The following is a 23,416-nucleotide window of genomic DNA, read 5'->3' as shown; positions in this document are numbered from 1 at the left end:
CTCTAGAATTTGGCCAATGCAAATGAGTGAGAATTTGATTTGCTTCATTTTGGAGAACGTATCAAAATCCACACGTTTGCTCATAAACAGAATGAAAAGAATTTAAGTTTAAAAAAGAAAAGCCTGCATGTGAGAAAAAGCAAAAGTGACAGAATCATATAGACTAGATGAAAATCTACAGTATAGGTCAAATTGGACAACTTACATCCCATTAATCCTCTCCATTTTTGTTCATTCTATTTATATACCACCCAATCTACTGAAGATTCACTGCAGTTACGTAACACTCAACAATTAAAACCTCAACAGTAAGAATACAACCCAAGAGAAGACCATCTCAAATTGTTTTAAGAGTTGGTATGCTTTATTTTTCTAAGAAGGATGCTCAGCCGGTTTTAATTAGCCTAACTTCAGAAGGCCACCTCCTCTCATATTGATGTTTGCATAATGGTGGTGGGTCCTAAAGGAAGAAGATACTGCCTTCAAGGCCTAATATTACAACTAATAACATTCCAATATTATCATTTGCTTGCACAGGTGCCAAATAGATTGTATGCATGGGGCGTATACAATCTTGTATATTGCTGGCTTGAGGATGCTATGTAGGGACCTTAAGAGAACTAGTTGGATTTGCAAGTTTAGCCTGGCTGCCTCCTATCCTTCATAACTTCATGATGGCTGTCATCTTTGTGGATGTCATCCTGTACAATAGGGGTGTGGAACATGTACCCCACACATGTTGCTGAACTACAACTCCCAACATCCCTCACTATTCGCCATGATGACTGGGATGCTGGAAGCTGTAATTCAGCAACGTTTGGAAGATCCCCAGTTCCCTCCTGCAGATATAATATGATGTCGGGGATCTCTTGTGATTTGGTTGCTTAATTCTGCAAAGCATTTGAGAAGAAATTCTTTGCTGAAAAAAGTGAGGAATAAAAGAACCCTAAAACATATATAGTTTGGCTTTTCTGTACAGATATACACCTAAACTAGGTTTTACTATAATCTGGCTTACTTGGCCTCAGCATGCTGAGGAACCAAACCATTCATGGTTTATAGCTTAGCGTGTGGTGGAAATCCAGGTTTCTTTATTACCTCATGATTAAAACACCTTGACCTAGTATACTGGACAGCCCTTCTAAGATACCTTCAAGGAAAGGACTTCAGAAATGGACAGATGGTCCGACTTGACCCACCATTTCCTCCAGAAAGAGAGCAATTCTGTTTCCAGAGGGAAAAGCTTTATGCAAGGCCCCAGCTTCAAAGCATGTTGTGACTAAAGGACAACTCAACCTCAGCTGAGGACTCCGCCACCCGCTGCCATGTGTTATCACAGCTGAGTCCCCCAAATACCCTTGTCGGAAACATGTCCGTTTCCAATCCTGGCCAAGATCTGATAAGGCCCATTGCATCTGTTCCCCATTAGAAGCTGCAAGCTTGTTTCTCCCTGTGTTTGCAGGAAGACCCCTTGCACTGGGCCATGGTGCTCAGGCAAAATCCCATCTGGTGAACATTAAGGGAATGATAACATCTCTCTTTGGGAGGGTAGAAGGGTGTGCACGTGTGTGTGCATTTTTCTTTGGTTTTGGAATTGCGTTTGACTGTTACACTGATGGAAACCATGATATGTATCTCCCCCTCTCCCACTTCCATCTTCTAACAGGCACTGGGCCAAAACTGGTTGGTGGAATGCTCATTGCTTTTACATGTTATCCTTCCTTTTCTTTCCATTAAGTACCACTACCTGCCTGAGATTCAGGGTTGTGGGTCTGTTCTCTCTTTTATTAGATCCCAAAAGATTGAGAACATGTTGGAGAGCAGATCTTGCATGGATCCCAAATTCACTGGAAGGAGTCTACCAAGACACTAGACTATACAGTATTAATCGGTAACATGTGGTTCTGTGTCTCATGGAAACTCTTAATGTTGTCATAGTACCAGATGATATCAGAATATAGTTTCTTTGAGTATACTTTGTGGTGTGAACTCAGCAACTGAGTTTTGTTGATCTGGATTTAGCATGCTAAGCAAAATAAACCCATGACAACCCAGATCCTTTTCCCCCTTTATTTTAACATGACGTAAAAATGAAAAGAAGTTTAGTTAGTGGAACATATGCTCTGATCACAAAATGTTCCATTCTCAGCAGCTCCTAAGAAAAGTATCAATAATGTGAAAAGGAAAAGAACTGTCAGAGTTATGTTATGTTATGTTAGAGTAGAAAATATTGGGTTGGTTAGATAAAAGTAATATAAATCGGGTTAATTCTTGTTGTTGTTTCACGTAGCGTTCTGAGGTGGGATAGAGAATAATTTCAGGCCATAGACGTGAGAGTCAATTTATATGGGCATTCTGTACATAAGTAGTTCCCTCTCAGTAGAAAGTTGGAATTGGAGAAGACTCCTGAGAATACCATGGACAGCCAAGAAAACGAACTGATGGATCATTGAACAAATCAACCTAGAATTCTCAGTCAAGGCACAAATGACCAGGCTCAAATTATCCTACTTCAGATGAATTATATGAAGACCCAGCTCTCTGGAGAAGGTTCTAATGCTGGGAAAGGGGGAAGGAAAGAGAAGAAGAGGATGACCAGCAACAAGGTGGAGGGACTCAGTGACAGTGGTGATGAGTGTACCATTGGGAGTCTTAAAAGAACAGGTTAGAGATAGACTGCCATGGAGAAGATCTATTTATGTGGTCACTAGGAGTCAAAAATGACTTGATGGCACATAATCAAAATCAGAAAGTTGGTACAGCAGGGAGAGACCTAACCTGGAATCCTGAGATGCTAGTTTTTTATTTGTAGGAAACACTCATTTAGGACTGCTTTCAAATATGGTGTCTTGCATCTATCAACTGATAGGAGTACAATCTCTTGTGATTCCTCAACTTCCTGCTAAGTGATTCCACCTGTTCATGATGTTCTCAACATCCAAATACTTTGCTTTTACAATGTAGTTCAGCTTTATTTTTCTCCAAAATTCACATGAGCCACTAGATGGTCCTCTCTCACATTTAGAACCTAAATCCTTGGGCATATATGCTATTTGCCCTACCTTAAAGAAAATGTTCCTTTATTCAAAGGGCTGCCCGCTTCAAGTCCAGTCTGAAGGCAATGGAGCCTCTGAAAAGTTAAGTTGGGCAAAGGTATAGGCTTGTTTTTTGAGCATTATGCTAATTCTGGTGTTTTAACCATGGCTTTTTGAACAAGCTACAACAGTTGGGGGTCACACTGCATGTTTAAGCTCAAGCAGATGCATTTCCCAACATGCCAAACTTGGTCAGTTTTGGGTGTATGGTGAGCATGGTTTGGCTCACCATGATTCAGTGTGTTGTCCAAACCCAGAAAGCAGATTTAGTGATCAAGTTAAGCTTGTGTGAATGCATTGACTGTGTAAGCTACACACCATGATTCACAAGCCACAATTAGTTGACTCTATATAACACTAAGCTAAAACAAGCCACACTAAGTGGCTTAGTGAGACATGGGAACTCAGAACAGATTCTCCAGCTAAGCTGAAATGCCTTCTATTTCTCTACAATTTATGATAATTATTTCCAAATTTGCATCTATGCGTCTATATAAATCTCTTTCATCTTCAGGGGTGGTGTGCTTTGTTTCAAGGGGAAGGAATGTGTATATGGCTATACTACCCATGGGGACCTGCTCTTCAGCATCTAATGTTGTTGGACTACATCTGAGAAATCACACGCTTTAGATATATTTACAGGGTTCCAGTAGAAATGTGAGTTCTACCTGCAGTGTTAACATGCCAGAACTTCTGATACTGCTATGTTTTATCTCTACACAATGAAGTCAGTAATGCTAATGGCAATGTAACAAGCAATATTTCACAGCAAAAGGGAATTGACTCTTTTCGGGCCAAGAGTTGTCTAGAATTGTTAATCAACCTCCAGAGTCTTAGTTGCAGAAACCACCCTCGCTGTTTAGTTCTCAGATAATAAAAATGAGCCAAACATTATAAATAAATGTAACCCTCCCTCTGTATTTCCCCCCATGACATAAACCAGGCCTCCTTTGCTGCACTTCTTTTTTTTTTTTACAAAGCTAAAAAATTCTCCACTAGAAGAAAACCTACCCGTCATCTTTCTTATTTGATTCTCTCCCTCCTTCTCAGAATTGCAGTTCCTTAGTTTTAATGAGCTTTAGCACCCTACTCCAGCCATGCTAGCTACAGCAATTAAGTTAGGTGGAAAGGAGAGAGCAATTTCTAGGAGTTCAGCATTTAATGCTAGAAAGCAGTTCGGCATGTGTGTCCATGGCTGGATTCCTGCAACAGGCCAAAACAGGGTGGTGGACAACACTCAGTGCTGTGTTCACATGCGTCAATGTCCCACTTGCTCCAAAGCACTTTTTGGCCCTAATGTCAATTCTGCTCCCTTAATATCCAAACTGGAATTTCTAGGTTCTGTGTTTCTCCTCAGCAACCTTCTGTTCTCCAACTTGAAACCTAATAGCAGCTTTCTCCCATCTGGTGACCTCCAAACGCATAGGACAGTTTCCATCATCCTTGCTAGCATGATCACCTAGCATGGGATTATGAGTGATGTTATCCAATATATTTTAAGGATCACAGCTGGAGGAAAGATTATTTGCCCTATGGAGGAAGGGTTTCATCTCCACCATGGACATAGGAAGCTAATTCTGAGACTGGCTGTTGATTTGTTCCGATTTCCAGATGCCCAGGCTTCAAATCCCAGAATTCTCAGCAGTGGCCGTGTGGGCTAGGGAATTCTGGGAGTTGGAAATCCCACATCTGGAAGTCACCAAGGTAGAGAAGCACTGATCTAGCTCAGTCTACCCTCTTGGCTGTAGTGGCTTTTTCAGAATCTCCTGTTGAGATTTTCTCCAGTGAAATCCTAATATTGGTGACCACCTAGAATCTTCTCAACAGGAACCATGTGCTTTGCCTGCCTGCAATCCTTTGTCTCCTGATCATCCATATGATATGACATTCCAGCTCTCTGGATCCTATATGGAACTAACTTCAGTAGATCTTGGTGTGAATAAGCTATTCTTGCTACCATAAAACTGAACAACATATTCTTCAAATGACATTTTTGGTATCCTCAAACTTTCAGATGGACAAAGCCCACATCTCTCTGGAGTAGGAGGAAGTCCAGACCTTGTCCTTATATGGCTTGAGATATTAGCAGGATTCATACATTGCACTAAGACATATTTTGTTTAACTAGGTTGTATTGAATTGGCTGAATTGACACACTATGTCAAGCTGTAAACAGAGTTATGCAACTTCTATGAGCCACTTATAGGCTTTGCAGAACATGTTGAAGGCTGCATTCCAAAAATAACCAGGGACACATGCTAATTTCTGGGAGGCTTTCAAGGTATGTAAGGAGTAAAATGGTGCATTAAGCCTCATAATGCTTGAGACACATAACCATCATATCCTTTAAAGTCCTCTCAACTCTCTCCCACAAAAAACCAAAATGAACTATTTTGGGCCCTATCTACTTTGAGTGGGTGGGTGCTTATGGGCTACATTGGCCCGTGGGCTATCATTTTTTTCCCCTGCTTCAAATCATGATTTATAAATCATAGTGCCTGTGTTCAAACAATCTGTAAAGCTATAAACCATGATGTGCTTCATTATGCCCATATTATACCTTTGTTCCATAAACTGTCATGCCTTCAATTTTGCTTCCAAGTGTAATTCAAGGTGCTGGTTATTACCTACTAGACAACCCTGTGACCCATTGAGTCATCTTTTGAGAGAAAGGTAGTGCAGTCTGATGTGACTAAAATGAACATTACGTTTTAGGCTGACCATATTTTTTTTTACCCCAATGCTGAATAGTCCTTATGATCATCTAAGAAGAGTATATATCATAAATAGAAAAATAATTGTAGTGGCAAATGAACTTCAATAATAAGTCAATATTTACTTATTAATATTACTTATTAAACAGAATGACCATGGGTGGGCAAAAAAGCAGTGGGAACGGGAGCGACTTCTGACTTCCTGCCGGCTTCCAGGAAGTTGGCAGGGACCATCAGAAGTCATGATCACGTGACCGCGGGGATGCTGCAACGACCACAGCTTTGTGAATAAAAGTGGTCCAAACATTGTGGAAATTTCAATCCCACCGGAGTAATGGGTCCCAGAGTTTTTTATGCATTCTTTAAGTTAGTGGATTTTAGGTATCTTGATTCAAAAGTTGTTGCAGTATGATACACCATTTGGGCTAAATTGAGGGTACAAACAGACAAACAGATAAACACAATTAATGTTTTAGTAGTATACAGATAAAGTCTTACATGAGGCCAGGGGATCTGAGGGACCACCTTACTCCCATTATTTCTACCCATCCCATTAGGTCAGGCAGAAGGGGCAGGCACTGGGTCCCATCTATAAAGTATTGTCATCTAATGGGACCCAGGAAGGGTGTGTTTTCCATAGCTGTGTCTCCCCTCTGGAACATTGTACCTCCTGAGGTTCTTCTGGCCCAAATTCTGCTCACCTTTTGGAAAGCCGTGAAGACCTGGCTGTTTTCCAAGGAATGGTGGCCAGGAGAGTAACTGAGCCCACACTGCTGGTGGATGGTGTTTCCAAGAGGCACTTGTGCTAGTCGGCTGGGAATGTTACATATATCTATATCTCTCTATCTTTGTGTTTCTATATCTCTATTTGTCTCTATTATATCATCTATATCACCTATATCCATATCATCGTCTATCTAGTATTGATATTGTATTTCTTCACCCTTGCTGGCTGCCCAGAGTCTCACTGGTGAAATGGGCGGCCATATATGTCTATTTAAATAAATAAATAATAAACAAGCCAACTGCCTTTTGGTTTAATGTGATGTGGGAACCCACGCACCGGGGAATAAGCCTAGTTAGAATTGAGTTCAAGGGCCTACTACAATACAGGGCCCAGCGATCAGGATTTCAGAGCCGCTCCTCATGGAATCCAGACAAACAAAGTTTCAAAGTGGGTATAGCATGCCTATTAAGAATGCTGAGACACCAGACAAAACTATGTTCAAAAAGTCCAGAAACAACATTTTATGTTGTTGATTTACTTGGCATCAGGTTATTAAAAGCACCTGTAACATATCAAAAGTCAATGTTGCAAAGTGATACCATACATCAGCAATTGAACGCAACCTTTGGTCAGATAACATAGGAAAACAGACTCCCCCTCCCGCGGTTCCATTCCTAGTAACAAGGTATAGAACTAAAAACATCTTTTATAGCATCAAGCAAACATTACAGAGGCGCCCTTTCGTTCCCAAAGCAATCATCTTCCCATTGGTTCAGCGTTGGATTCCTATCTACAACTTGAATCATCGTTTAGGGTTTTGCCTCTGATTGGCCAGCATTTGTTTTAGTGATGCATGATATTCATATTTGGGCAAAGGGGAGGGAGATATCAAAATCAATTTGATCAGCTTTTAAATAGTCCAAGCATCGTTTAGCTTTTCTGCCAGGCCGGGAGAAGAAAGAGAGAGATGGTGAGTGAATGTTGGGTTCTTGAGTCAAGATAACCACAGTCCTTCGGAATGCCTCTTCTCAGTCTAGAAGTAGAATCTGATGAATTGAGACAATTCTTCTTAAAATAAGGAATAATAATACCAAGAATGCCGGTTGCGGAGCACAAATGTGCAGGTAATGTGGCAAATGTGGGATTCCCAACTCTATTGTTATGAAAAGGCTAGGAACCCCCCCCCCCCTAAAATGAGGGAAAGGTGGAATTATTTATAACCACTTCTTGCCAGGTCTTCCAACTAAAATCCTCTGCCAGCTGTTTTTCTCACCTCTCCTCCCCTCCCTCAGCCAGTTCAATGCTTTGCTGGGGTTGGGAGGAAAGATGAGAAGGTTACAGCTGGTTGAAATGGTCTTTTTGAGCTTAAGCCATCAGTGGCATCCATGGAGGAGCAAGGGGACTCCACATAAAGAAAGCAGCACCACGATGCAAGACCCACCCTTCATCTAAGGGCGTCATGGGGCAGAGCTTGCGTGGTGTCATCAGAAACCAGTCTTCTCCACTCAGTGTGGCCTAAGTTGGGTAGGCAGTTCCCCCCCGGGCAAGAGAAATTTTCCAACATATTGTCTCAGGGGTAGTAAGGGCACTTATGGATGTCTGCAGGACTTCATCTGTTTTCATCAGAATGAGGAAAGTAGCGTTGTACCATCACATTGCAAGCTCTGACTCTCCAGGGGGTCTGTACAACGGCCTGACACGCATCCCAAAGGGCAGAGCTACATCATGGCAATGCACTGCTACTCCAAAAGGCCCAAGCAGGTTTGGAACTGAAGCATGGAGAACCAGGGAGGCTTTCACTGTGCACATAAAAGACAGGACAGTCACACAACTCCTTGGCCACCTTGTCACTTAATACAGGTAGTCCTCACTTAACAACCATTCATATAGCGACTGTTCGGAGTGACAACAGTGCTGAATAAAGGGATTTACAACCGGTCCTCCCACTTACAAACATCGCAGCACCCTTGCGGTCATGTGATTGTGATCTGGGCGCTTGGCAACCAGCTCGCATTTACGACGGTTGCAGCATCCTGGGGTCATGGGATTGCCATTTGTGACCTTCCCAGCCGGCTTCCAGCAAGCAAAATCAATGGGGAACTGCGTGATTTGCTTAACCACCACATGATTCACTTAACGGCCATGGTGATTTGCTTAATGACTGCTGCAAAAAAGGCCGTAAAATCAGCGCAACTCGCTTAACAACTGCCCCACTTAACAACAATTTTTTTGGTCCCTGTTGTGGTCATTAAGCGAGGACTACCTGTAAGTACAAGGCGGCAATAATACCTCAGGCAAATTTCTCTGAAATTCTCTTCTCTGTTGTGTAAGGATTTCTAGAGTCAATTTGCTTCCATCAAGCTGAAGGTAGGAAAAAAAAGAGGTCAATTTTTCAGCCTGGCACTAGAATACGCAAGAAAAAATCTGCAGGCAGAAGTGGGAAGGGTTCAGCAGCTTGGCTGCTCCTTCCATCTTCCTTGTACCAATGGTGCTCCTATATCAAGATTACAAATAGCTTAGCTCTGTCGCACACTAACCATTTGAGCCAGAACTGGGACATTTTAAGGAACCATTAGTCACTGGGAACATGTGTTTTGAATCAATGTTCTGTTTGCACATAGCTCTGCATCTCCTGGTATGCAGTATTATGAAATGCGAGTGTGCGTACCCTTGCAAGTTCTGGTGTTTAAAGTTTTCCCCTCCTTTTTCTCTCCCCCACTCTTCCTTTTTAGCATGTGACTGCCATCCTGTCGGTGCAGCTGGGAAAACCTGTAACCAAACCACCGGGCAATGTCCGTGCAAAGACGGCGTCACCGGCTTAACGTGCAATCGTTGCGCCAAAGGATATCAACAGAGCCGCTCACCTGTGGCCCCCTGCATCAGTGAGTAGCGCTGCTAAATCCTCTGCTTGCCTTTAATGCCCCACTTGGAAGGGAAAAATAAACTCTTCTGTCATTGGAATGACCAAAGGATGTGATTAAAGTCCCCACGGTTGTCCTTGCAGCCCACTGTTCAAAGGAAGGTGGCACTGGAGGGACCAACAACTTCTTTGGGTTTTATTTTCAGCATCCCCTTCGAAACCCCACAAATCCAAAAGTTTCAGCAACCTTTTCTGGCCTGCGCACCAAGATACAATCCTCTCTCCCCAAACCTATCGCTAAAATCTCAGGATAGAGAATGCCAACATTTTTCAAAACCTTTTTTTAACTTTTTTCCTTTTTATTATGTTTTTATGAATCCTGATATGTGGTATTGATTCAACACATTGATGTTTATATAATACAATTGAAGATTATTATTCTATTCTTTAGACAGCTTAGACAATTAGGAGAAGAGGATGAAAAAAGTATTCTGTCAATATTAATTACAATTTAGGATGTCAATATTACAAGCATAAAATTAGTTGGCTTTTTCATCTGAACCTGAATATAACATTGAAAAAAGAACCACTACAACTCACATTAAAAAACAAAAGCAAAAAAACTTTAATGGCTTCTCTTGAGACTTCAGCATTTGCCCAAGAAAGTCTGGTGCATTAGTGGAAAATCATGATTTTTCCAATTTGTATGAATACTTAAATAATAAATTGCTAAACAATGGCCACAAAAGAATGCAAGGGGGGGGGATGTATTATGGCAAATTTTCTTTTGACTGAAAAGATAATTAAGCAAGTTTACATGGAGAGGAAGATCTTCGGTCCAAATGTTTAGTATTTAGAATACTTCTGTTAAATTGGCCTCACAAGAAGATCTTTATTCTACCACATCTTAATAAAGATTCTCACATCTTCTTGTTGCATATAGGATGCAAACCAGGGAGTGCACAGCTGGATTCACACAACAAATTTAGTTATTGAATTAACTCATTTTCCAGATTTGCACAATAAGCCAAACATTCACCAATGAAATTAGCTAAATTACCCTAACCCTCTCCACAACCTAACCAAGAGTAACATTAAGTAATCTAGTTTCTTTAAAATCAAGATTTAAAAGCTAACCAAGGTTAGCATATTGTCAAAATATAGCCACGAGATCTTCAACCGGTATATCTAAGCTTGTTGTATGAATCCAGCCACTGTGAGTCCAAACTAGTAAAGCAGAGTCCACCTGTCAGTTGGACATTTGGTGGCATTCCAAATGCTGTTAAATCATTCTCTTTTAAATGTAAAAACCAGCCCTTGGTTTATAAAATTTGGGGAGAGGGATAATTTTCATGCTGTCTTTGGAGGAAGGCTCTAGTCAGCTAAGAAACCTTTTCTTCTTCTTTTTTTCCAGAGATCCCTGTTGTCAACCCAACGTCAATGGTCACCAGCACTGAAGAACCAGCAGGTGAGCAACCACTGAACTGGAAATTTGAGTATTCTGAGTGACTACAGGGATACAGGTAGTCCTCAGGTTAAGACGACCCATAGTTAAGAATGGAGCCTATTGTAGCAGAATTTGAGTTAAATACACAATGATTCAAGTTAAATACACAATGGTTCGAGTTCATTACATATACTACTTATACAATAATACTGTTCCAGCTTACATACAAATTCGACTTAAGGACAGACCTTGGGAACAGAATTTGTTCTTAAATTGGGGACTACCTGTATTTCTAAATACCACTTCATTTAACTTTCTCCTGAAATCTTGGCCACTTCTCTGCCCTGGAGAAGGTGTGGTCACTAAGAGTTGGCAGCTATTTGATGGCACATAACCCATCAATTGATGCTTTCGTTCTTTCCCATTTCATACACGATTTATATGCAGCTTCTGCATGATTTGCTGCGGTTTTCTGTTCCTTCTGTTTGTTTGTTTTTTCTTCCAATTTTTTCTGTGTCACTGATAAGGATGCTGGATTGAGCCAGTCTAATTCATGAAGTGTTCTAGAAAGCATTGCATAGAATACAGATGGGCTCAGATGCAAGACTGGCATGGAATGGAAGTAGCTTGATACTTCCCACCCTTAGGTTATTGGCATGTGTTTACACATTGAGGAAACACTAGAAAAAGAGTATTTTGGTGGTTAGGGTTAGGGTTGAGATTTCTTTTAAGTTAAGTTTTACCAAGGCCTTGGTAAAACCCATGCGTGCACACAAGCACACGTACACAAAACTCCTCAAGAAAATTATATATATAATCACATTTAGATTCCATTTGTGTATGTGTGTTTTACCAATCACATATGCTCTTTAGTAAACCAGGAGGGGGGGGGGAAGATGCAAATGAACTTAAGAAAGTATGCATGTTCAATTCTGGAATTAATTTTAAAAATTCCCTTCTTTAACATTCAGAAGGAATGGAATGCAGGATAGAGTGAGAAACAGAAACAGAATGAGGGGATTATTTGTATCCTGCCTACCAATAGTGAACCCATTCTTCCAAAGCCAGGTCTCACATCGCCAAAATTACACCACAGACATGAAGTAGGGAGGTGTCACCAGAAAATCCTTAGGAAGATCTCCCTTCCCAAAAATTGGAGGGGTGGGAGAATGCGAAGAGGATTGAGAATAGGAGAGCGATAGAAAATCAGGAGAGAGGCATGGAGTCTCCTGGTGATTGGAATAGAGTAGAAGTAAAGATAGGAATTGGTTTACTTACAGCTTCTCAGGCAGAAGGAATTCTTCAGTGTTTGGCTGCTTGGTTTAATTGCTGTCCAGGATGGGCTCCATGGCATTTCTTCCTTTGACCTACCCTTCCTCACACAGCCCATAGGTTCTTCTCCTTTCCTTCCCTTCTGTCTTCTCTGCTGCCTTTCTAGATCTTTCTTCCAGCTAGAAGGTTAAAAGCTGTTTGGACAGTTAGCATAACCTTCGGTATTATCTTATAAACATCAATTGATGGCCAAAGGCAAGAAGCACATATAAGTTGGATTTAACCGATCGCCATCTTGCTCCACCCCAGCCCACCCCGAGTTTCCTGGAAGAAAGCATGATCAGCAATCTTGAACCCATAATTAGAATATTCCACCCTGCAACATTGGCAGTGTTCATTGAACCCTTACTGAACTTGATTACTCATTTTGCTTGTGTGTTTTGGTCCACACAAAACATTGGTCCATGAATTGACCAAGCAACCTAGGTTCATAGCATGTAGGAAACAACAACAACAAAATGTAATCAAGTTTAAACCAAAACAAGTTGTTTCATGTTGTTCAAAGGTAGCAACTACACTTGGAACTGAACTGGTACAGGACAATAATGGCCATCTTCACACCCAAGCTTCACACCCAAAACTCCATCTGTTCTTAGAGAACTTTATTCCTTTCCTTACTTGAATCCCATCCTTGGGTGATCTGACCTTAATCTTCTCCCAGGCCTTGGTTTGAGATAGATGGGGCCCTTTGTTGGGTGTGTTTTTCTTTATTTTTTGTTATTTTGTATAGAGCATCTGGATCCATCTTGTTTTCTTTTGTACTGGGTTTTTATGATATCTTATCTTATGAGTCACCCAGAAACTGTTGGAGTTGTGCAGAACCTACTTTGAATAAATAAATACATGTAAGCTCACCCCTCAATACAGACACACAAACACACACAAACACAAATGGTTTTTCTGAACAGCCAAGAGCAAGAGGAGCATTGTGGTGATGGGATGAATTACCAGAGGTAACAGAACTGCGAGGAAGGTTGTGCAGTTTGGGTGTGTGAAAATGTGCTCCTTTTTTCATTCTTTCCTGAAAATTCACAGGAAATTGTGCTGCTATAATTTGCCACTGAAATTAGGCAAACTCGTGGGCCATAAGTGGCTACTGACTGTGGGTACCCAACTTACTCATATTGCTATTCTCCCAATCCATTGTCCCACTCGATCAATGCTCAACAGATGCTTTCTATGGGTTCCCCTCCATAGGCCTCTGCTGGAATTTCCATGCTAAAACTAAATCTATCACCAGGTTTTGCTTGAAGGATGAAAATACCAAGGCTTCCTTCAATTACGTTTTTGTCAACATAAAACAAAGTTTTAAATCCTATTTATTTTTGGAAAATGACCAAAGAAACTCAGCAAGAGTTCCTTAGATTGTTTTCTTTCTTTCAGATTTTCCTCCAAAGGAAAAAAAAAATCAGAAACTTTTCTTAATACCAGGCAGCACCAAAGCCCTTGGTCTCTGAAACCTGGCAGAGGCCAAAAGTTTCACAAAGAAGCCTATTTTCAGTGGCAGCCATATGTTAGCTTTCAGAGGGTTCAAACATTCTTAACCCCCATCATACCTTCTCGTGCACAAGCCGACAAACGAGGGCAAAAGTACAGATGCTCAGGAAAAACATGTACAATTTAAACACAAACAGTTGTGCCGTGTTCTAGACAAGGAATTGCAGAGTGCAACAATAGAACAAGCTTAGGTGAAAACACATGCCAAACTAAGCGGAATGATGCACAAGCATTACCATTATGGAGGCATTTATTGATTACAGTAATATTGCCCTGCCCAAAGATTAAACCGATGCACATTGATAAAACACTGCAAAAAGGGGGGGGGGCATCTGGATGCAACGATGTACAGGAGTGCATTTTCTTCATCCCTCTGGAGTGTTACAGAGGCCTTCAGGACATGGCGCCCATCAGTTAAATTGCTTACACAATCACATCCAGATTGCTTCAGCACAGCCTTGCCAATCCCTTGCATGACATTAGCTCTTAATGAATGGATGCAAAATGTTGCAGTCTAGAGCAGTGTTTCTCAACCTTGGGAACTTTAAGGGGTGTGGACTTCAATTCCCAGAATTCCCCAGCCAGCCCTGGGGAATTGCTTATCTTTTTTCCTATATACTTGACTTTTACGGACATTCTAACAAACACTATTTGTCTACCCAGACAGATGAGAGAAGAGTTGTTTTAGGAAGTTCGTGAGCATCTGGAGCATCGTGAGAATTCTGGAAGTTGAAGTCCACACCTCTTAAAGTTCCCAAAGTTGAGAAACACTGCTCTAGAGGGCTCTCTCCTAGGTTTTAGCGAGTCATGTCCTTTCCCACAATCCTCCTTTCATTGTCTTCCCTTATTTTTTCTTCAGTCACATCCTTCAATGACCAGTCACCATTCCAGGCACGTGAGCAGACTATCCTTATCCAACTCTTTGCGTACTAATGGGAGCGCATCTTTACAAAGCTTGGCACAACTTGTCTCCTTTGTCCTGCTTAGAATCCAGAAGGCTATTGCTGGCCGATTGTGGCATATATCCCATTAGACGGGACATGATTTCCATGGTCCTGATGAGAAACATCCAGGGGCTGTCACATTCCAGACATGGTGAAGTTTCTCAGGTTCCTTCAAAGACATCCCCACTTGAATAGTATTAGCATAACTTATTAGCATAACTAGAAGCACTCCCAAAGCTGCAAACCCCCTCCCTCATGGTAGCGTAAAGTCCCATCTAGTCCAACAGAGCTATCATTGACCACCAGATCCTTAGATTTATCAGCATTCAGCGTTTAGTCTGAACTGGACCAATCGCTTTGTCTGGTGGCCAGCGTCTTTACCCTGAATGAGATTGGGAATTTCGGTTGGCTGTGGCTTATTCAACACCATCAGCGATATCAAAAGATGGTGAAGGGGGTGGAAGAAAGCTTTGCCTCATGCTCACGAACTTCCTAAAACAACTCTTCTCTCATCTGTCTGGGTAGACAAATAGTGTTCGTTAGAATGTCCGTAAAACTCAAGTATATAGGAAAAAAGATAAGCAATTTTGAGAAAGGGTGGCGGGGGGGGGGCGGGAATTATCCATTTTCAGGAATGGACATTTGCTAGAAAAAGCAGCCAGAGAAACATTCTCACTTTAGATGAGTTTTATTATGAGTTGTTATGAAGATGTTACCTACCTGGGTAATGAAACATTTGCAAGAAAAGAACCAAGCTCAGAGAACCCCAAGGACTCCACAAATGTCCTTTTGTTGGATGTGAAAGGAACCCACATGTATGTGTAGCATCTCTGAAAAAGAGGATTGAGAATTCAGGCTGTGCTTTTGAGGTATAACATCTCCTTCCCTCTCCTTTCCCCTTTCCCCTCCCATCCCCTTCCTACCCCCAGCCCGAATATTGTTGCAGAGCAAGGAGATGAACAATCAAGCAGTTGGTTTGGGATTTGTGATCTTTAATCAGTTGGTACCTAGATGTTGCTCAGGTAGTAGAACCAGGGGAAGAAGGTGCTTGCTAAAAGAGGACAGTCTAACCTGACTGTGGCACCTTCTGGGACAGGCTTGTCCACTGGGGGTATGAATAAGCCCACCTCAATACCTGTTCCCTTCTCCAGAATGAAATAAATCCCCAAACTAAACAATGGGGAAAAAAATTAATACTTGTGCCCATAAAGTCCACTGATCTTCCATCTCTGCTCTCCAGTCGTTTCCCACAGTTACTCTTCTGCGTCAGGAATGGTATTTTGTTAGACTTCATTCACTTCTTGCAAAAAGCTTTCACTGCTCCCAATTTAATATAGGGGTGCAGAGTTCAGAATCAGCTATGAAACACACCCCTTTCTTTTTCTCTTATTCAGACTTTTAAATGATGGGTGTTTTCCACAGCCACCAACTGGCACTGAAAAAAAAATGCCTCCCTAGTAGATTAATGCTGAATGGCCCATTTATGTTTGGCTAAAGGCCTACATGTTGCCTCTTAATGAGTACCATTAAGGTAACCCATGTATCAGCTGTCCTGGGCTACAAAAAAGAAGGACACCGATCTCCAAGGGACTTGTAATTTAGACTTTGAGATCCTGTTCTCCAGCTTTAGTGATGGAATTAAAAAGGTGGACATTCCAAAGCATTCCCACCATCTCATTTCCTGACAAGAAGGACTGTGAAGCAGAAAATCATGGAAATTCCTCAGCTTGCTGCAAAACTAAAACTTCCTCCCACATCTTGGCTGTTAGGTACCGCAATTAGGGGCATCAAAGAAGGAACACGTCAGGAAAAGGGTGGAAGTGAGGCATTGGTTTCAGTAAGCTTCCTTCCAGGATACGTTCAGAAAATGAAAGATCCAAATTTTGTTGAATGTATATTGAAGGTTCTTACAAGAGTTTGGGTTGGAAAAATATAAAACAAACTCAGTGAGGAGCGTTGGCTCTTTCAGCAGAGGATGTCTCCTGAGCGGTCTGGAGAATTATCTGTGGTTTTCTCTTTATACACCCTGCTCCTTGGTCAAATATACGCCTTTTGCTCTCTGCAAGCAAAAGGCAAGGATTTTCTCTCTCTCTCTTTTCTACCCTTTTAACCCACCACCCTGAGTATAGAATACGGAGGGTAGACATACCATCTTCTCACCATGGTGCTGATGGGCAACTATATTATGTAGACTCTCCCTTCTAAACATCCTTTATGCTGAAGCTGGATTTGGACCAGTTCTACATCTAAATAGAGAAAGTCTTCAAACAGAGGACTGTCTTCTGAAACCATTCGGATGCAAGGTTGTCCTCTGTAAAACAGAGCTCAAAGTCACCTTCAGTTTTACAGTAGTCATATGGAAAACTCATTTGGGGACCTCTGGTGGAGTCTCCATCACCCAAACAATGATGGGGCTACAGCCCAAACTGAGCCTGGGGAGAGGGGAAGAGAAGCCACTACAGAGATCTCTAGCCACTGTGTGTTCTGTCAGAGAAGGAAACATGGTGTGTATCACCCTGTTAGTGTCCTTATTATCTTCACACATGAGGTCATTGGAGGTCCATGGCACAGGTCATTGACATTTCTGTTCCCTCCTGACAACCATAAAGGGCCAGTAGCCATGACTGCCCCAAAAACATGCTAACAGAGTGGTATGTTTGTTGAACTACTGAGGTTCTACATCTCTTCTGTAATACAGAAATGCCGAAATCACAAAGAAAGGAAGGCTGCATAGGAATAACCAAGCAGTCTCTTCCCCCAGGAGCACATATTTCATGTATGGTTTTTAAATTCCTAATCCTTGGAGCATTATAGCCCCGATGTTAGAAAGGAGTAGCAGTGCTGCTACTCTGATCAGGCCAAACCTGGTCCAGGAGCCAGCTGTGTAATTCAAATATGGTTGGAACTTGGCTAAACAAGTTGTGTGTATCTCCAAGGCAACTAAAGAGCTCTCGTGAGACCCTTCCAGCCATACAATCCATGTGCAAACAACCCAGAGTGTACATCTCGTGAGGAAACAGAGAAAGGAAAAGTTATTTTAGACAAAAAGTGATTATTAGATAAAGTATAGAAAAAGTACAGGCCTGCTTTTTATTAATTTTACTAACATCCTTTAACAAAGTCCCTGATATGTTTTGGGACAAAAGTTCCATTTTCTCCAAGATAATATTTAACATTTAATGTGTGTGTGTGTGTGTGTGTGTGTGTGTAGTATCTCAGCTCTTGTTCTTAGTGTGGGGTTGGTTAGGACAGTTAGCTTACGTATCTGGGCTACAAAAGTAGAAATTATCAAAATTCATCTATTTTGGCTCAAACTTGCTATCTCAATTTATTTTCAGAGGAGGAAGCATTAAGTTATACTAGCCTTTCCCAGCCTTTCCTCTACCATGTTTTGGACTCCAACTCCCAGAACCCCTAGTCTGGCTTGGAATTCTGGGAATTATAATTCAACAGAACAGATTGGGCAAAGGTTGGTTCCCCATTGGGGATCAGGGAGTGCCTTTCCTTAATATCCATTGGATCAAGACTCACGTTGGCCACCAGGACCCCTAGCTACAAAATTTAGAAATAAAATGAGGTTCAATTCACAATGAGCATTGCTTCCACCTCAGAACAAGAAATAATCACAAACAAATCACCAGAGAACTACAGATGAGGAATCATTTCTCATTATGCCAAAAAAAAAGGGAGGGGGGAGCAAGACATGCCACTGGAACCCTTGTTGGTCAATTCCTCAACTAGATTATGAACAGCTGCCTTTAGCTCCTTGAAATGCAGGAATTATGTTGTCCAGTAGTGATTAGTCAACTCTTCAAATCCAGTTGCTGTCTGTTGTTGACATGTGTGTCAGAGAACGAGTGTTTTGAATAACCAAATTTGGCAGAGAAGTTACCCAGGCTTCTTGCATCTTACTCCCTTTGCAGACAATTATTATGTTCTGTTCTCTATGGTTTGCTGCTTTCTTAACATGCTGACATTTAAAAATGGAATTTACTTTAGTAAATAAACCCTACTGTGATCTGTTTGGACAGAGCAAGTCAGGTCAATGTAGCACATGTTCTCTTAACTCAGATTTAGGCTTTCGTGAAACACATGGGCCTTGTCCTCAGTTATTCCTCTTGGGGGGATCAAAGAAAGCGATGGGCCAAGTGAGAACAGGAAGGATTAGGGAGCAGAGGAGATACTGGACCATTAGCACTTCAGGTCCATTGTCAGAGTAGAAGGTTCTGCTTCTAGCTCCAGCCAGTTGGCTTCTATCCATGGAAGAGGGAGAGGCCTTTTACCCTTGGAAAGTACCTTGAGGTGGCCCTGATGGAGTGCTGGTCCTGGGAAAACATTCCTCCTCCCCTTCTCCCCCCTCCTTTCCCTCCCCCAACCCAATACAACCAGCCATTTCATCTCTCAAGCTTAAGTCTTCAGCAGGTGTGTCGGATTCTTTGAAGGGCATGGTAACAGAGCTCCATTTGTTTCAGGAGTCCCATTTTTCAGGTGTTCTAACTCTTCCAGCAAATGCCCCCATTTTCATGCTGCCCCTCCTCATTGACCTGTCCAAGCTTTGCTTTTCTCTCTCCTCCTGTTCCTCCTCCCACCCCTCCATATGCTTCCCAAATGACCTTTACATCCAGTAGCCTCATAGCAGGGGAGGGGAGGGAGAGACTCCCGTAAAATCCGTTTTATTTTACTTTACTTGTTTTATTTTTATTTCTTTACTTTATTCGTTTGATTTTTACTTTAAGCTCCTGGCCTGCCCTGAAGGCAACACCCATGCTCACATATCTAAGAGAGAACATATTAATAAATCCAACGTTAAACAAGCATTAAAAATAAGTGAATGACCAAAGTGAAAATACCCCTGCAGAAGAGTGAGTTCAGCCCTAGTTCAAACTGAGACTTTAGGCTGAGCAGCAAAATTTGCTGACTGGGAATCTTGAGTAAGTAAAGGGTCATTAGGGCTTCCTTCCTTCCTTCCTTCCTTCCTTCCTTCCTTCCTTCCTTCCTTCCTTCCTTCCTTCCTTCCTTCCTTCCTTCCTTTCTTTCTTTCTTTCTTTCTTTCTTTCTTTCTTTCTTTCTTTCTTTCTTTCTCTTTATTTATTTTATTGCAAGTTTGGGAGGAAAATACACAACAATACAGAAAGGAACCAATTCATTAGCCCCCAAATACAAAAACAACAAAGTATAAACAAAAGTTTTAAAAAGGGGGGGGCATAACAAGAACAAAGGAAACAAAAATAAATAAATAGCAAAGGAAACAAGGAACAGAGAAAAAGAAAATTATAAACCATCTAAGTGTATCAGTGACGTATATCAAATATTAAACAATATATGAAGTTTTCTCATTTATAAGAGGGCTCTTTATTATTGTAAAAGATCGTGAAATCTGTGCCAAAGGGAAATATACTGTATCATTTTTTATTAGTAGAAAATATTGTCTTTTTAAAAATGGATAAAGTACATCTTGGATCTAGTCCTTAATATCCAGAATAATAATACTTTCCCAGTTTCTCAAGACAATTCTCTTAGCAATTCCTTGCATCCAGTATGGCTAAAGTTTCTCAAAAACAGTCAAATTCCAGTTATTAGGGCTTTCTTGAATATCGGAAGGACGGGAATTAATGCATCTTAGGTTATTATCACGAATGTGGGGTCACTGCAGAAAAAGTCCTCCCAACCTTTCTTCTCCTCTTGGCAGTGCGATATTTAGGAATTCCTTAACTAGGTACCCTGAAGATGTGTGTGATTATGGTGGCCATCCATCCCACCTGGCTGGACAATAAGGCCAAGACAGATAATATAATTTATAGTTGCTCCTTGCTAGTATCAAGATTCCAACCCAGTGATGGAGTTACAGGAAAAGTTGGAATTCACTGGAAAGCTGTTGCAAGTTTTCCAGGAGAAGAAGAACCTTTCCCGTATAATGTCCACTTTCCTGCCATATTTAACCTACTGGTCTGAACACAGGTTCAACCACGTTTGGATGAATGAAGGTTGGACTCTGATGGGATCATAGACCTTCCTTGCCATTTCATGTGACACAATCTGCACATGCATATGTTGACTACATAGCTATGGGCCATCATGCCCAGCCCCTTATACCAGTTTGCTCTCCCAGTGCTGGCCGAGTGCCCAAGCCCATCACACACTCTCCGATGCTCTGTTACACCCCTAATTCTGCTCCTGCACGAACAGTCCTAAAGGAATTCACCAGTAAAAGGCTTGTAGCCGTAACACCTAATTAAGTTACATCTCTTTTAAAACAAAATATTCCTTTCCAAAAAAGCAAAGAAAAGAAAAAGGCAGGAGAAATAAACCAGATGTGCAAACTTGCTCGGTCTTTCTCTTTCATATTGTACAAACAGAGACAAGCGGAGAAAGCTGATGCCAAACTGAACGGGTGAAAATATTTCAAGAAAGTTAATGGAAGCCAAGGCTTGGAGCTGTTCGTTATGCCAATTTTGCCCTGTTTTCTTTTTTATATCCAGCTTCCCTTGGCTGTCTCCTGTACACATCCTGGGCCTTTCTATCTCTCATGCCCCCATTCTGCTTCTCTTATTCATATACTTGCTTGGGTGGCCTACTAGCTGACCCATGGCTTGGTTCACACACCCTTCTTCCCAAATGAAAGATCTCAATGGGGGCTCCTGCAGAATATGGCCAATATGGTGGTGACACATTAAATACATGGAGAGCTTCAATCACACCACCCTGGCCCCCTTTTTGGCTTTTTTCACCATACCCTGTGGACATCCCTGGATCTGAACTTTTTTTTGAAGGTCTCAGCAGACTTTTTTGCATGTCGCTGTAGAAGTTACATTCCAAAGAGGTTCTGTTGAAATCTTGCAAAGTGCTCCTAGGCAATTCCCAGAATTTGCTAGAGACTTTGCATGGGGTATTTTTTTCCCCCTTTTTCTCTCTGAAAATAGTAACTGAAAGAGGCAACAGACTGGTACTGAAAAATGGACAGTCCCATTCCATCCTGCAGGTACAATTAAAAGAAAGTGACAAATCCTCAAATAAAAAACTCTATGCTGTCCGTATATTTTAGTTTCTGATATGCATGAAGTTATGTGGGTGATAACATCTTATTCAAATGATTCATGGACACATTTTGTAGTTTTCAAGGCAACAATATGGAAACTGTGTGCCCTTGTTGCCTTCCTAGATGTTTTCTTGCTTTCCAGTTGGGTTTACAGACCTGGGTTCCCTAGTCGCCTCCCATCCAAATATTAACTGAGTTTGATCCTGCTTAGCTTTTGAAATCGGCCAAAGTTGACTAGATGTCACCATATAAGTCCTTATTTATATGGAGGGGGCAAATGAATGAAAAGCCCACCACACCCTTTACTGTCAATAAAAGTCAAGATGGCCATCTTGACCCTCTTGACTTTTTGGTTCCCCTCCTTGCAGACATCCCTGCCTTAAGCACTAGGAGAAGGAATCAAAACGAACAGGACCTTCCTTCAGCGGGCAGGAAAACAGCTGAGAGATTGCAAGGCGGATTTCGACACAGGATTAATGGAAGGCAGCGAAGTGCCAACAGACCCTTTGAAAAGGTGCCTTTCTTTCTCGGCCTTCTGCCCTCCAGCCTTCCCAGATAAGTCCCTCTTGTCAAGGCAATGAGGGCTGCTGCCTTACAGCTACCTCCCCCTTCTTCAGACCAGAGGGCTTCACTCACCTGGCTTCTTATTAATGCCTTCCTGGGATGTAGCCAGACTGGTGATGGGCGATGCTTGTGTAAAAGACACCTGTTTATAGCAAGGTCAGATTTAGGCAGTTCTTTCAGCTTCAACGGGACCAGCCTCCAAACCTTGTGATTGCACACGGCCTGCTGGAAGTTTAAAGCAGGCCCAGGTGGGGAACGCAACCCCCCTCCCCAAGAATTGGCAAGGGACTGCATTGCTTGAGAAATGATTCCTCTGATGCCCCTCCAGCCCCACTAACCGTATTATCCAGCCATTGCCTGTGATGGATGTTCCATTGTACGCATTAGCCAGCCTGGACTTTTTGTGCTAAAAGAATCCCCCTGCCTCCCAGTTAAAAGGTCTCTTTTGCAATACAGTCTCCCGTTAAATCCTTTAAACACACCCACATACCCCAAACTCCCTTCCATTTCTTTATTAATCCAGTGTCTAGCCCCAACTCCCATAAGCTCCAGCAACTCTGGGCAGCTTAATATATACCAACAATACAATTCAAAGTAAAAACCCAAAGATAGCTCCATTCTCTCCTCCATGAGCAAAGATAAAAATAGAGAAAAAGGTCCCACCATCACCATAACTCAAGGCCTGGAGAAGGGTGATGTTTTTAATGTTCTTTTAAAGGCCAGCAGGTGCTCTTAGGGCAGGTGCCATAACAGAGAAAGGCACTTTGGTTTCACTTTGCTTTTCCTTTCCTTTCCTTCTGCTCTGCTTCTCTTTGCACATCTTAGCATTTTGCCACCCTGATGTAAAAATACTCTCTGCCTCATCTGTCGTGAAGGGGGGAGTCCCATCTGCTGCATGCAGTGGGAGAATGTCTTCCTCAGCCCTTTCTCAATCTTGCTGCCCTGCTTTAGGCGACATTCTAAGAGCACAGGCAGCCAGTGTGAAATCGCCAGGGAAAATGAACAAATCCCAGGGGCAATTCACCTGACATTGGATAGGTTGCCAGGCTAGTAACCAGTGAGTCAGCCACTGTGCCTTAAAGCAGATGGAAAGAGCTATCAAGTCTGGACTATTAAATCTAGAGAACTGCTAGATGGAAGCAAAGAGATGTGATTTGGCTGCCCACTAGTGATCATCTACATTTTTGCAGGCCTGAGCTA

The 23,416-nt window shown here is 41.9% G+C and overlaps 1 protein-coding gene across 1 annotated transcript in view; it reads left to right on the top strand.

The window, feature by feature from the left end:
- The window catches only part of NTN3 (netrin 3), a 121,616-nt gene that overhangs the window by 80,137 nt on the left and 18,063 nt on the right, over window positions 1–23,416 (top strand). Inside the window, exons 4-5 of the mRNA XM_088148161.1 lie at window positions 9,269–9,418; window positions 10,811–10,864. Coding sequence (XP_088004287.1) covers window positions 9,269–9,418; window positions 10,811–10,864 — 204 coding nt within the window. The remainder of the gene's footprint in view (window positions 1–9,268; window positions 9,419–10,810; window positions 10,865–23,416) is intronic.

Source organism: Python bivittatus, unplaced genomic scaffold (genome assembly GCF_059951505.1).
Source record: "Python bivittatus isolate LINGU-HERP-01145 unplaced genomic scaffold, Pbiv_v1 ctg000560_np1212, whole genome shotgun sequence".
Classification (NCBI taxonomy): Eukaryota; Metazoa; Chordata; class Lepidosauria; order Squamata; family Pythonidae; genus Python; species Python bivittatus.
The sequence above is the reverse complement of the archived record's forward strand: the minus strand, read 5'-3'. Positions and strand labels throughout refer to the sequence as shown.